Consider the following 15,851-nt stretch of genomic DNA (forward strand, 5'->3'; position numbering starts at 1 on the left):
CACACAGACACACACGGGAAGTGGAAAAAATGCGGAGAGGAATGGGACATCGTGTTTTTCTGTATGATGTGATTGATTGTTTAATAGATCTGGGCCGTCCGTGTGTACAAGAAGACACCTCTCAACTGCACGTGTCAGTGTTTCCGTCTTTCCATCATTCCAACAATGATCGTTTTACTTTTTACCCCATGTTGTGCATTTGAATTTTGGAGGCGTGCTTTCCTTTCCTTTGGTAAATATTTTGCTTTCATGGCGTTGCTGTCAATATCAAATTCAAGAGTTCTCAGTTTCGTTTTCTTTTCGCGGATCATGATTCCAAGAAATAGAATATATATCAGCGTTCATGTTCGAAGCTCTGTCGCGTGAAATTTGTATGCATCTATAAGACTAATAAATTTTTTTTTTTTTTTAAAAAAAATTACAATAACAAAAAAGATATTCATGAAGTCCAAAAATAAAATATAAATAGCTTTGGGGTAAAACTTATATATATTGAATAATCAATTAATTTATTAATTCTGATAATTTAATCTATTATTTATAATCAAGATAGCCAGAAACGGATATTTAATACATGCAAAATATCATTTTTTGTGAGTTTGAGGATTCTCCGGCAATTAAATCAATGATTTTTTTAGAAAAAATATAATGATATTACATAAAAATACTTTAGAAATAAATAAATAGTAGTAGAAAAATAAAGATTTTAAACCGTTTATTTAAAGGATTTATAGTTTATTTATAGTCTATAAATTTTTTTTTATAGGAGAAAAATGGTTAAAGTGTAATATTATTATGATATTATTAAAGAGGAGAAATATTCTTGACAAATGTATTAATATTGATAGAAAATATCTCTGATATATGTATTAATAAAAAAAAAAATATACTCTTGATATATGTGTTAATATGGATGGAAATACAAAGGGTTTTTAAATGACTTTTACACACTATCTCTTATACAATATTAATATTAATAGAAATATAATTAATCCTTTGAGGACTTTTATGTACTTAATAGGTATAGAGAAAATAAAATCTAAAATATAGCTTGATCAAAAGAGGTGGATCCTTTATTTGATTGAGCCCAAAAAAATTGGGTTTGTCTCTTACCTTAGCCCAGCTAAGAAAGGGCTTTTTCCTTTAGTTGGAGTCTAAGTTGGGTTCTTTTCTTAGCTAAGCTTAAAAAAAAATAGGTGCTTTTCTTGGTTGACCTCAATGAAATGTTGGATTTTATGGATTTTTTTTTTTATGTTTTTAAATTTGAGTTCATTATATATTTTATTTTTATTTGATATTAATGAATAAATTATTTTAAAAATTCTACATATTAGATTAATATACAAATTTTTATTAAGTAATTGATAACATCATCATCAAAAAACAAAAACTCTAATCTTTTTTAAAAACAATGACATAATTGGATAATTTGTTAAATATTTTTTTTATAAATTAATTTAAAGATTTTTTTTTTATCAAAGTCTTATAAAAAATAAAAAATAAAATCTAAGAAAAAGGTTAGGCACACCTAGTCCATGAAAAAAAAGTTTATATTGTATTGGTCCTAGAAGGTCAGGTCAGGTACCTTGTTTTTTTTTTTATATAATTCTTTTTATTGTGTAGATGACTTACCCCTAGTATTTTTTATAAAAAATAATGTGTTGTCTACTTAGATAAATGATGTGTTGTCTATTTTAACAAACAACATGTCTTTTTCCGGTTGACTTTCCAAGCACCTAATATGATTATAAAGTTCATGTCCAAGTTTTGTGACTTTAAAAACTCAATTTTTAACTTGTTTTCCCCTTGAAAAATATCCTAAAAAATTGTAAGAATCTTAATAAACTCACTTGAAACTCAAAAAAACCTATAATCACTTTAAAAACCCAAAAACTCAACTTAATTAAAAACAACTTTACATGTCCGATCTATTTTTTACAACATGTTCAAAAAGAAACACCACTTCAATTGATCTCATCTCTTAAAGATGAATTCATTGACACTAAGATTAACCGGAATATAGTCCACATAACACTTTCTCTCCTCTTCCTTCTTAAATTTTAAGGATTAATACCTAAAAAAACTAAAGTTTAAAACTAAAATGTGAAAATCGCAAGACACGTGGACTAAAAATGAAAAAGTAAGATTTTCAAGAGCTAAACTATAGTTTTTCGTGCCTTATGAATAATAATTAAAAAAAAGGTTGTATTTTAGTGTTTAATCCATGTTGATTTAGTTTTTTAATTAATAAAATAAAACTTTATTTTGTAATATCAAGCTTTAATTTAATATTGGGATTTTTTTCCATCATAAATATATCATAGCATATAAACAAAAATAAATTATGAGATCTAAAACCACACTAACATATTGTGAAAGGATAAGATTTAAAAAAAAAAAGTTCAATAACCATGATTAAATAAATTTTCAAGGATTAAAAATAAAAAAGGGGCTAACTCAATTGTACTACAACACAAAATAGTGCAACCCAATAAACCTCTACATGAAAAGAAACTATAAGAACCCTTCTTCTTTTAGTTTTTTTCTAGATTGTCATCCTGCATTATACTATGGATTGGATTAATATTTTTTATGTAAAATAAATATTCAAGCGTTGCTCACATTTTTTTCTAGTAAAACAAAATTATATGAAGGTTGACCTGATCAACTTGACGAGTTTAAAAATAACTCAGACAACAGATAAAAACATAGTTTAACTTAAAAAATTTAAGATGACATTATTTTTGTTTAAATATTTAAACGGCATCATATTGAATTAATCCTGATCAACTTGGGCTAACTTGTGAAATTCACAACTTGAACCATGAAACCATGATAACTCATATAAAATAAATCAAAATAAATCATAAAACTCAATTCCTAATTAATCTAATTTTAAATGATAAAATTAAAAAAACAAATCAATTTAAAAAACAGCTCAATTCAACCCGGATTAACCTGTTAATCTCATGATCTGGGTTATAATACCTAGATAACCTCATATAAATTAAACTAAAAAAATAATACGAGTCAACATATGTTAACTTGTCAAACTCATGACTTAAGTCACGAGACTGTGATAACCACATATAAAGTAAATTGAAACAGGTTAATGAAGCACAATTCTCAATCAACTTAATATGGAAGAATAAAACTGGAAAAAAAAAATCAATCTAAAAAAATACAACAAAACAACCTAAGTCAATGCATGTTAACCTATAAAACTCATGATTTGGGTGATAAGATTGGAATAACATAATAAAAAGTAAACCGAAACAAATTATAAAGTATAATTCTTAATCAATCGAATGTTAAAATATAAAATTTTAAAAAATATCAATTAAACAAACTTGAGTCAACCGAGTAAACATACTAAACCAAGAACACGAGTCATGAGATTGAAAATAACCATATAAAAGCAAATCGCAACAAACCATGAAGCTCAATTTCTAACAGATCAAGTATTAAAGGATAAAAAAAAAAACTTAGATTCAAATACCAAAGGAAAAATAAAAATATTATTACAATAAATAATATTTTCTAAGATGATGCACAGTAAAAGTATAATCTTTCAATTTTTGTTAATAATATAATATAATATAATATATTGTTTCTTTAGTTATTTTTTTTATAAATTCAAAGTATTTTTATGTTAAATTAAAGGCAACGATGCAATGAGTCCAATGAATTAGGTTTGATCGTTTTCTTATTTATTTTTTTTAATTTAGATTTTAAAATTATATTTTAATACATTAGATTGATATAAAAATTGCATCTTTTATAAGGTTTAAAAAACAAATTGGCGAAAAACATAATTCTAAACATGGAATAAAAAAATAAAATTTCAAATTCTAAGAAAACAAAGAAGATTGCAGCCTTCCAATAAATAAATGCTATGGAATCAACTAATTTTTTTCATTAGAAAATTTTTATCTTTTGATTTCTATTTTAATAAAACTCCAAGTCATCATTTTCTTGCTATAATAATATATAAACTTAAGGATCTCAATAATCATTTCAAGATATTTCTCAAAAAAATATTTATTTGATGATGCAAAAGAAGACTGTGTTTTCCTAAATTTACATGCTAGATATATCGTTTTATAATGACATGAAAATCGAGATTTTTATGCGATTATACTTTCCTTTGTAATTTTGCAATGTTTATAAAAGTGGACATACCGACTTGAGTGAGTGAAAAAAAAAATCTGAAAAAAATTAATGAATAAACCTTTACATGTATAATATTATAACTTAGAAACAATAATATTAAAAAATAATATAAATTATATTTTAAAATTTAATTTAAAATTTTAAAATATTAGATTAAAATGATTTTTTAATATAATATCGTATATTAATAACTAAACGAATTCGAATCTCATTATTTTTATTTTATTTAATAAAAAAATTAAACAAAAAATAGTATATGGAAGAACAAATTTCAAGTTTAAAAAATTTATATATAAAAAATATATTAATAAATAATATAAATTATATATTAAAATTTTATCTAAAATTTTAAATTATTCAGTTTAGATGATCTGAAGACATAAATAATAATTGCCACATTGGAACACACTTTCAGAGAGCAACATGTCAATTCACCCTCTCCATGCCTGTCGAGCATGTAATATTGAGAAAGATCGTCCTCAACTCACCCAGAAAACATGGATTTCATTACCCTCCAATTGCTTTCTTATAGTTGCAAAATGACAAGCTTCGGCAAACATGGCTCCGAGCTTAGCGATGGCCGCGGGATGATCAAACTTCTGTTACAGGGAAAATCCACATCATGTTGTGGATTATGGGATCGAAACTGGACGGACCTTCAAGGAGAGTAGATAAAGCAGAAATCCGAACATGGTGATGGCTTGGGATCAGCTTCTGAGCAAGGGAATTGGTCCCAATTTCTCTCCCTCTGTTTTCTGCAGAATCAAGCTTCTTGAAAAGATTACCGGTTTTTAGTATGGAGATTTTGTGTTTGTGGAGAGAAAAAGATGAAATCGTATCGAAGCTAAAATACAACAAGCAAAACATGAATCAGAAAACACCAAGATCATCAGAAGAGACCAAATATCACCGCTAAAACAACACAGGCAAAGCAAATAGAACCCAAAAAAAAAAAAAAAAGCATAAAATCATCAACGGAGAAGGAACTGAATAAGCGTCAGAACCCTAGCAACAACCAAGCAAAATAAATTTGAAAAAACAAATTTAGCAGTGGACTAATGGTGAAAGGGGCTTGTTCTTTTTTCTTCTGCATTAGGGTTCAAATCTTCACTGTACATGTCCTATCATTCTTCATGGTGCCTTACATGCTCACTGGGTTTACAGGATGTTCAGTGACCGTGGGATTAGTCGTGGTGCGCGCAAGCTGACCCGGACACCCATGGTAAATAAAAAAAAAAATTTTTTTTTTGAAAAAACAGCCTGGGATAAAGTGATTTGTTCTCCAGTTATTTCAGGTCTGAGTTTTACTAATATGATAATATAATAATTATTAAAAATTTATATGATAATTAATTTTAAAATTCCATAAAATTAATTAAAATACATTGTAAACTAGTATGAATATTCATTTTAATAAAAAAAATTAAAAAAAAAAAACAACATAGTAACCAATGCACAAATTAAAAAAGAGAAAGACACACATGCAATCAACCACCAATTAACCTAAGATAATAAGGTATTTGTATGAATAAAAAATAAATTTTATCAAAAAAGATTAATAAAAAGGTAAAAAAAGTAATTTAATTTAAAGTGATGGGAAGTATAGTAATTATTATTTTTTAAAGTGTTTTATATTTAAAAATATATCAAAATAATATTTTTTTTATATTTTAAAATTTAATTTTGTTATTAATAATCAAAATAATTTAAAAAATTAAATAAATAAATTTTAACAAATCTTTATTTAACAACGCTATAGAACAGGGCCTTGTCTAACTAGCGAAAAGCTGATATATTTTATTTTTGTGTAATAATAATTGTTTAAAAATAGAAGGGAAGGGCAAATATGATGTGAAAATAAAAACATTACCCGCAGCGGCTGGGGTAAATATATATTTATGTTAAAATATCCTCCTTAGTCCTTATCCCTCCCGAGCTCCGTCGCAACTCGCAAGTCGCAACTATACTTGATTCTGGGGACACGCAATAAATCATACAACGCTGAGCACCGAAAAAATCCTTGTCCAACCAAAATTTCCATGGGAGGCCACGGCGCTGTTGAGGTAGCGAAGACGGTCATCGAGGTGGCTGACGTGGCTTGGAAAGCCATGGAATTCACCCAACATCACCACCTCCACGAAATTCACCAACATGAATCAGCTCACGACACCAAAAGTAATTCAGTAGATGAAGAAATGGAGTCTTTAAGATCGGAGAATAAGCGTTTGAAGGATTTGCTTGAGCACAACTTGAAACTCCTTCAAAGTTTATCTGAATCTCCTTGCTTATTAAACGATTGCCCTCCTCATGTATGTAGTTACTTTTATTAATTATAAGCATGAATCTTTAAATTCTCCCTTTGTGCAAATATCTGGCACTGTTTATCTGATTAGTGGGCATCAATTATAAGCATTATCAAATAAAAAAAATATTGTTAAATTTCAAAGCTTTATCACGGAATCTATATTGAACTTTTATGGGCGTTTGTTGTTTTTCAAAAATTGCAGCTGTACAGCCGTCTAGTAGCTACTGTGGATTCTGAGAATTTCTTGACTAAAATTAAATCCCTCCAGCAGGCATCAGTTAATGAAACCGGTATTCAATTCCCTTTTAAGGAGGTTACAGGTTTGTTAATTTCTTACACGATTCTCGATTTGTTTAGCTTTGTAGTACTCTAGTTTCTTTGATGTTCATTTGGGTTTCTTTTTATTTTTTTATTAGGGGATGATATGCAATTAGTTGAGGTTCTAATCAATGTTGATGGCAAAGAACCTAGTCGGTGGGTTTGGGTGACAGAAGACATGGTTCCTAGCAATGTTGAAGAGCGGAGTGGTATTGATGATGAGAATTATGTGGTGGTGACTGAGGAACGTGTGGTGGATGGGGTTGCTAACTTCATGGCTAAATGCATTATAGCAAACCCAAAGGCACAGGTGATGTTTTGCTCTGTTTATTAAGATGGGTTGATTCTTGATATAGTATATGTAACATGATTTCTTATGTTGTACTTGCAGAATTTGACACCAGAGGAGCTGCAGAAAAGTAAGTTGCAATTGAACTTTAATGCTTTTCTGCTTCTCATTCTTAAGCTGAAAACCTGATTATGTGCATTTAATTTATTTCCTCACAACTATCCTCTTGTTAAATCAGAGGGACTAGCAAATATTATCTGCTTCTCTTCTTGATTGGTTGATGAGATAACCACTAACCCTGTGAAGAGGAGACTTGACCTATACATTTATTTGTCAACAAATCATTTTTTCTCCTTGCCTATCAATTAGCTAACCGTGTAAGGATTTCAATAGGACCATCTATTTTCTAAATTTATGCTTAAATGAAGTATACTAAGTCATGCTCAGATGGATCTATGCTGTTCAGTGTTATGCTCTTTATCCTATGATACCGTTATGGTGATATCTAAATGTGTTTGAAATAGCAAACCATATTCTGAATCTGATGCCTAGCATTTTCAAATCTTCCTGGATATGTTCCCCTTTCTATGTAATTTGTGATGAAGTAACATGGGTTTCGTAAAAATGAAGTGTCACTCAATTTCATATGGTCTGCAACTTGCAGTTTTGGCAAAAGCTCTGGGTGGTGTGAGCAAATTGGAAAAAGTGTTTGGTATCTGGCATGCTGGGACCATGTTTTATACCCTGGGGACCTGGGGGCTGGCTTTGGCAGGGTGAGTATTCCATCATCTTCTAATATCTGAGTTTGCAATTCTAGCCTTCTAGGAACACAAATTCCAGGCTGGGGAGAAATTTGTGCTATGTTGTCTGATAGAAGCATGTCTCAACTTTATTTTTATTTCTAAAGAATGATTATCAATCTTTTTTTACTGCTACCATTTCAAAGTAAAATATATTCCTAGTTGATTGGTTGAGAAAAAATAGTTTGAGAATCTAAGCAAATGAACCTTGATTATGTCCCCGGGACCCTGAAATGCCTCGTACTGACCGGGGTCTGTGTTATAATTGCTTCTTCACCAAAATGTTTGTTGTGTTAACCGAGCAAGGAAGACATTAGAGTGCTAAGATCATCTGCACAATTGCATGTTGTTGCCAAAAGCTCGGTGGATGGCCGCATAAATTACCTTAGTTTAGAATTAGTTAGGGATTTGAGCAGCTTTTTGTCACATTTTGTTTAAAATCTTTGACACATTTTCTGAACGCAGATTGTATCGTAGCAGAGCTGTATTGAGGCTTGCAGCAGGAGGCATTCACGCAACCAGCAAAGTTGTTTTGAAGGCCCTCTAAAGATGGCCATTCCAATCTGAATGAACAAATTGTATCATAATTGATGTGGATATCCTGGGAGCTTCAAGTTTCTCAGCTGTGTGCAAATTGCAAAACTCATGATTCTTCACCTCGCATCCTCCTTGCTTCTATTATTGTAAATGTTTGTAAATAACTTTGGCTTTCTGTTTGCAACTCTTTCAGTTAAAATGATTAGATGCTTAATTATTATACTATAATAATACAAGTTCGAATTGTGTGCACAGACAGATGGGAATCCTTCTGTTGCGGTTTTCATGTGATTAGCTTGACATCATTCTTTCTTTCTTGATTGATGATAACATGGTGATAGTCCGATGGAGAGAACGGCCGCACTTACCCCGCATGCCCTATAAAAAACCAAGGGGGCGGTTTTTGACAGTGAGGTTAAAAATGCCATTTGTCCAAAATTTAAAAAACAATATATTTTTAAATATTTTCTAATTCAATTTCATTTTGATATTAAAAATTATTTTTTAAAAAAAATATTTTAATATATTTTTAATACATTTTTAAATTCAAAAATGTATCAGGCCCTAAGTTGTATGATAGCACAACATCTAGATCCAAATCGCTCAAATCTTTGTGGCAATAACGACCAAAACTTGAGCTATTTGTGATTCGGAAGCTCAAAGACTACAGAATGTTAACCACCTCAGTTTTTGGTGTAAGAACAAATACAAAACTCATAAAACAATACGTACAGACAACACGATGAAATAGATTTCACAAGTAAATGAGCTGCTGCCAGCTAAATTTGCTCTCATTACTCCCCAAAAAATATCACCGGAATAACCTCTCCATTCATGGCTAGCAGAGGACTTTTGGCATTCTAGTGTCCATTCCCATATTGATTTTGTGCAGCGTATCATCACTGGGAGTGAGGTATCATATCATGCGATCAGTCATGAAAGAGCAAACCAAATCTCAATTCAACTTGATAATCAATTTAGTCGTGCATGACAATTGCCAGTCTTTAGGATTCCTAATATACTTTCAATCCCACATGCTAAATAAGAAAAAATTGTGTAATGCAGATAAGACCATCTTCACAAGGGATCTTCAAGTTCTGGAGAAAACAAGAATCGAAACATATACAATCAATTGCCAGTGAAAAGACAAACTCGTAGTGTAATTTCATAGTAACAGCCAAGGATGACTCACCAATGCAAATGCTTTTAAAAGAGAGATTATGTTTCTGGAGCCTTTCTCTTAAGATCTGATGTTGAGGAAGTATCTGATTGGGCTTGGCCAAAAACTGACCTGGAGTAAATTAAGAAATAGGTTTGCATACACTTGGAAGACAAAAGTAAAAGTTAATTGCTACCTGAAGCAAAATTTGAAAACTTCCGCAACAGGACAAAACTCTGACCTTTTTAATAACTAGCAGACAGTTAAAAAGCCAAACAAAAATGAGGACAATACTTTCTAAATTTTGAAAAGAGCTGGATCAGAACTTGCCTCTAAAACTACCCATTAATATTACTCTTTTATCATGAAATCAAATACCACAAATAGTAATGGCAGCCAGTGTGTCAAATTTTGTAATATAACTAGGAAAAAGCAAGTATCTACTCACCCACAAGTTGAACACTTCTTGTGATGATTGCAGAATATTGACAAACATACAGAACATATGTAGCCCATATCAATTGTGGTTTTATGGCAAAAACACCTGGAAAATGCACAATTTGATAAGATAAACTGCAATATAAATCATAAAGCAAGAAGAAGAGAAGAAATTCTTCCTCCGGTAAATTTACACATGCAAAGAGATTTTCTTTATATGGCTAATTGACTACAGAAGTATGATGCAAACATACAAGGCACATGCAGATGATAAAGTTGTCTTTCTATTCGGGATTGTAGCTAGCAATTTCAATCTCATAAAAGAATAGCAAACCATTTTATAACATGAGTTGATACCCCAGAATCTCATAAAACTCAGGTATACCTCTTGAAAATGATTATATCCTTGACACTAGTGCATGATGTTGTCTAGTTATTCAAGTTTTTGACAACGCAATCTAGGTAACAAGGGCTCATGAAAAGATTCCAGAGGAATTGACAATCTACAATTGTTCAAAAACTCACGATGCACGGAAGTCAACACCAGCAGGTCTTGGAAGTTGTATGAAGCTACGAGAGTGCAAATCAGTTGCAAAAACAGTCTGCATGAAATAAAAATACCAAATTAACATCAAGATAGATGCTGGAACAAGAGGAAAGTGAAAAACTGTCAACCAAATTTAATTAACAGAGTTTCATGTTCAACCAATGGATGGGAAAAACTTGCTTACGCATGAGGGTGCAAACAAGATAAGATAAGAGAACCAAACAATGTTTTGATTTATCTAGAAACAACCATGTAGCTTCTTTTCATAATATACTAACAAATTAAAGCATACCGTCAAATATTGGAATAGCCCATCCAGATGTTGGGGCTTAACATATACACCTGCGGTTATGTAGGAGGCCTGTTTCACATGAACTACAGGCAATTAGAAAATCAGATAATGTGCACAGAATTTGCTAGGCAAACCCATCAATGAGGATACAATACCTGCTGCAAGAAGGCTGAATTATGAGCACCAACATAACAGGAATCTATAGGCACCTGCAGCAAAGAGCAATCAGATAATGCTTACAAGTCTTAAAGAAGTCAACTGCAATGTACATGAAGGCAGGTTACAAATACTGTTGTGATGCTCATTTTTGTTTTTCTTAGGAATGAAACATGTAAGCACCAAACAATATCTATCCGAGTGATTATCTTTAACATATTGGAATCAAGATATTCTGAGAGAGAAAAAAAGGCAGCAGAAATGAAAATAACTTAACAAGCATATGAAGTCCTTAGCAGTGTGCGTGAACGCAACTTTTATCCTGTGTCAGGTTAATATGAAGTTTGGAGCCTTTATTGAGTGGGGTAACTATGCTCACATTGAAGACGAACAAAAAACAGTAAATATAAAAACAATTTCAATGAAATTATGCTCAATATTGTGAGGGCTCATAAAAAAGCCTGGTATCAGTTCCAGAGAAGGTGAACAATGAATTGTGGGGGAAAAAGGGGTTATAACAAGTCATTCTGGATGATGCAAAGTTTGTGATTTATGAAGAGGAAAAGGTAGCTGATCAAGATGAAAAGAAGAGAGCATCTCAGAAACGGGCCAATACAAGATTGTATGAGCAGAATGTAAAACAACTAAAAAAACTAGAAGCATTAGAGTACCATAGAGCGTTGTGCAGAGAATATTGAATTCATTACTGCAACATATCTGGAAAGACCAGAAACAATGTGTAAAAGCTTGAGGAAAAGGATAGCGGACAAATGAAAAGAATATTAACAACATACTGTTCAGGCCCATCCGGGGATCCCTGCAAACACAAAATCTGCCCTTGTATGTCAGTAACACAGTTAAACAAAATGATAAAAAGGGATTTAGTAGTTGCCCAATGGCACGATAAAGCAAGAGAAGATCAAAAGCAATGCACACGACCCTCAACTGGATTGACCACGCAGAATGATTTCCGAACTCCAGATGCTAATTAATTTGAGATTACAATAAAAACAAAATTTAAACAACATTTATCATTAATTTGCATAATGATCGATATTCAAGGGCTTGGTTGATGGTACAATGAGAATTTCTCAAATGTCATGGTCGAATTTCCGCAGACAAACACAACTAACTGCCTTAGAAAACAAATATGTGAAAAATACTCACTCGAGGTTGAGGATGGAGTGGTCCTGAACGAAAAACCCTCTGTATATCTATTCACCGAGTTAAATAAACCACACAAATCCACCGAGATGAATCGATAACAAATCAACTTAAGAAATGCAGCATTGTTAAGCATGTAGGATACAGCAAAGGGCCATGGACAAGGCGCCTGAGAGCAACGAAGACTTGATCGCTCTTTGAGACTGCTCTTTCCCCAGTTTCTCGTCTTTGATCATAAACTCCTCCAACTTCTGCAACAAATTGGAATAAAGAGACGGCATTCTCCCATCCTCCGAGCCCAGCTGACTCGCATCCGAAGAAGAATCATAAATGTAATCACAAGTATTATACCCAGAAGCAATCACCACCACTTGGTTCAGTTGATTTAGCAGCAAAATCGAGTTCACAAACGCCAGCACCTGCAAAAAAAAATATTTATATCGAATCAATCCCTTTTAAAAAATTTATTTATCGGGGAGAGTTAGGGTTTCAGAGAGAGATTACGTGAGAAAGGAATTGGGAGAATGAGAGGGAAGAAGATGCTGTCCAAAAGAAGGGATTGGTGTCTAATAACACCACTACAAGGCTAACATCATCTGCAATTAACAACGTAATTAATCAGTTGTTTAATTAATTAATTAATTAGTTAACAATGGAGATAGATATATACAGATAACTAACTAATGGAGAGAGACCAGAGTAGAGTTTTGAAGGAACTGAAGTCATCAGAGAGATTTTCTTCTCTTGATTTCAGCGTTTTGGAGATTTTTTTTTTTTTTTTCAGGCTTCTCTTCTCTTCTCTTTTATGACGTTGAACCCAGTTTCTTAGGTTTTTGTTCTGTATCACGGAATTTCTTTAACGAATAGATCCCTCGTCTAAATAAATGGCATTTCTAGTAATTAATATCAGTTCGTTGGTCATTTATTTCATCTCTCATTTTTCGTGGATGCAAAAAGGCACGCTGGCACCTCTATTTTTGCCCCTAATTGTCTAATTATCAAACGACTTGACCTATACTAATATTAATTTACTTTATATGTCCCTTTACAAAACTTTTGGCTCCACAGGAACTTTTTGAAATCAAATTTTTATTTAATTATATATAATAAAATAACTATTTAAAAAAATTAACAAAAAAATTTGAAAAAAAAATTATTTTTTTGTCAATTTTTTTCTTTTTTAAGTCATGTAATTTTCCTAATAAGTTCTTTTATAGCAAAATAGTTAATTTAATAAAAAGTTTAAGTAATAAAAAACAAAATCCACAAAAATTATAATGATTTGAACTAATAAGAAGAGATTATATATTTTTTAATTAAAAACCTAATTTTTTTTAATTTCTAGATCCTTTTTACATAAGAATATATTTTTTATGTAAAGTATATTTTTATTTGAATACCAAATATTCTTTATGAGGTTTAATTAGTTTTTTTTTAAGGCTAAGGTGATGTAAATCATAAATTATTTAAATGTTTAATCTTTAAACTCTAATTTACACTAATTAATAGTGACAAATCTTATAAAACTTTTTTTTTAAAAAAATAAAGAGATAATTATACATTTGAGTTATAGCTTTGTATTTTTATTTTTGTGTTTCTCTATACATATATTTTATAACTTATATAGTTTTTCTCTTTGCTAAAAAAATATAAGGCATATCATTCTATTTATAGGAAAATCATAATAATCCTATAAATAGAAAAAATATTATTTTACTCCCTAAATAATATCACATATATTATTTTATGATAATTTTAAAAATTTATCTAATCAAGTTCTTACTTGATTTTTCTAGGTCTAAAATCGTAATTCATGTATTAATTACATTCAGTTTTTGATTTTCAAATCTTATAGTTCAAGCAAGTCATACTTAATTAGTCATCCTTATTAATTTTTTTTACCAAAAATTTTATTGTGTGTGATCTATTAGATTCATAATATGTTGGCTCAAATATAAGTTATAATCATAATCAACAATTGAACAATTTGTTTAGATAAATTAAATATAAATTAAATAATTTAATTAATTATCAATTAAGCAGTTAATTAATTAATATTTAAAAATCAAGTGCAGTGTTTTAGCAACATGTCATGATCTTCCATTCATATGGGTTTGATTTAACCTTTTAGTTGGTAGTTTCTCAGTGTAATTGTTATTTTTTTAAAAAAAAATATATTTCAGTTTTGACATTAAAGCATTGAGTGTGTATGCCCTGTTAAATTATGTTTATTCTCAAAACTTATAGTCATTGATTGATTTCTTGAATAAGATTTGAAACTCTTATTCCACTTACACAATGATTTCACAGTTATTACTACTTGAGAACACGTAAAGCATTTTTTTTCTAATTTTTCTAATATATTCAAAGTGATAGATCCTCTCTTGATCACTCAAATACCTTCATATAGTTCATATTAAACGCAATGCCTATCCATTTTATATAATTTTTGTGCAAGTCGGCTCAGTATACATGTTACCTGACAATCACCTATATAATATTTATATGTATTTCTAGTACCTTAACTTATGAGAGTAACAATTTCTTTTTATACAAGAAATAATATAAAAAAATACTAGTCTTCGTAACTCAAATTAATATTCAACTTTAATAAAGCGTTGATCAGGAAAATTTAGAAATAATGCTTTAATACAATAAAAATCTCAAAATTATAAAAAAAAAATTTATAATTTTATTTACAAAACATCTTTGTTATAAGAACTTTATCTTCACTCTAAATTTATTAATCAAACAATAGTTTTATTAATCAAAGATAAACGAATATTAAAGACAAGAAAAAACTTTATCAATTGTAAATATATTGATAAACGAATATTAAAGATAAATAAATATTTTGTATGAACAAAGTTAGCTAATCAGTTAGTTAGCATCAGATGTAACTAACTGATTAGCTATATAATATATGCACTAAAAATATATCACTTGCATTAAAGCCAATACAATATCTCCCCATGTGGTGATCATATTTCTATTGAAACAATGACTTAATAAGAGAATTTGCAAGATTCTTTTTAATGAATATTCACTTTATCTTTATATTTTTCTTTCAACGATTTATCTAATCAAATAGAATCATTTAATTACATGCTTAGATTATTAATGAGACTTTGATTCCTTCACTTATGTAATTTCTATGATGTTATCATAATATAATGTTGTTGGATCAACAATATTAGAACCTACACCTAGTTCAATAATTAATTTCTTGATCCAAATAATTTTTTTTATCACTTTAGATGTAAAAGCGTATTCAACTTTAGTTGTAAAATCCATCATTGTTTTTTGTTTGAAACTCTTTCAACTCACAACAACACTATTTAAAGTAAAATATATCATGATGAAGTTTTTTATATCATTAATATCTGGTTAAAAACTAGCATTTAAATAACCACAAACTACAAGTTCATCTTTTCCATAGAGCAAAAAGATATTTTTTTATTCTTTTTAAGTATTTATGAGTAGTTTTAACTATTTTTCAACTAACCTCACCTGAATTAGATCAATATCTACTTATTATATTTAAAGCATATGTATAATACTATATAATTAAAACAACCCATTAAATATGCTAATTTTTTAAATGCAACCCATTAACGGCATTATTTTTTCACAAACCATATCCACGTGCTACCTTTCCAAAATTTGTTTGAAA

At 29.9% G+C, this 15,851-nt stretch overlaps 2 protein-coding genes across 4 annotated transcripts; one reads left to right on the top strand and one right to left on the bottom strand.

Annotated features, from left to right (window-relative positions):
* Positions 1 to 6,061: 6,061 nt before the first annotated feature.
* Positions 6,062 to 8,676, top strand: LOC118029318 (uncharacterized). Its single transcript, XM_035033181.2, has 6 exons — positions 6,062 to 6,482; positions 6,681 to 6,798; positions 6,895 to 7,106; positions 7,188 to 7,215; positions 7,750 to 7,858; positions 8,351 to 8,676. The coding sequence occupies exons 1-6, from the start codon at positions 6,213 to 6,215 to the stop codon at positions 8,430 to 8,432; spliced, it is 819 nt and encodes a 272-aa protein (XP_034889072.1). The 5' UTR covers positions 6,062 to 6,212; the 3' UTR covers positions 8,433 to 8,676.
* A 335-nt stretch (positions 8,677 to 9,011) lies between these two features.
* Positions 9,012 to 13,036, bottom strand: LOC118029317 (general transcription and DNA repair factor IIH subunit TFB4). 3 transcript variants are annotated; one of them, XM_035033179.2, is made up of 12 exons: positions 12,874 to 13,036; positions 12,683 to 12,774; positions 12,324 to 12,597; positions 12,182 to 12,228; positions 11,809 to 11,846; positions 11,686 to 11,731; positions 11,014 to 11,067; positions 10,859 to 10,927; positions 10,545 to 10,621; positions 10,030 to 10,125; positions 9,615 to 9,713; positions 9,012 to 9,324 (listed from the first exon to the last, which is right to left on the bottom strand). In XM_035033179.2, exons 1-11 carry the CDS (start codon positions 12,902 to 12,904, stop codon positions 9,641 to 9,643), a joined length of 897 nt encoding a protein of 298 aa, XP_034889070.1. In that variant the 5' UTR covers positions 12,905 to 13,036; the 3' UTR covers positions 9,012 to 9,324; positions 9,615 to 9,640. The 3 variants fall into 3 exon arrangements, with proteins under 3 accessions (XP_034889070.1, XP_034889069.1, XP_034889071.1); XM_035033178.2 differs by having other exon boundaries at positions 9,012 to 9,519; XM_035033180.2 differs by lacking the exon at positions 9,615 to 9,713.
* Positions 13,037 to 15,851: the final 2,815 nt, after the last annotated feature.

Source organism: Populus alba, chromosome 5, assembly GCF_005239225.2.
Source record: "Populus alba chromosome 5, ASM523922v2, whole genome shotgun sequence".
NCBI lineage: Eukaryota > Viridiplantae > Streptophyta > Magnoliopsida > Malpighiales > Salicaceae > Populus > Populus alba.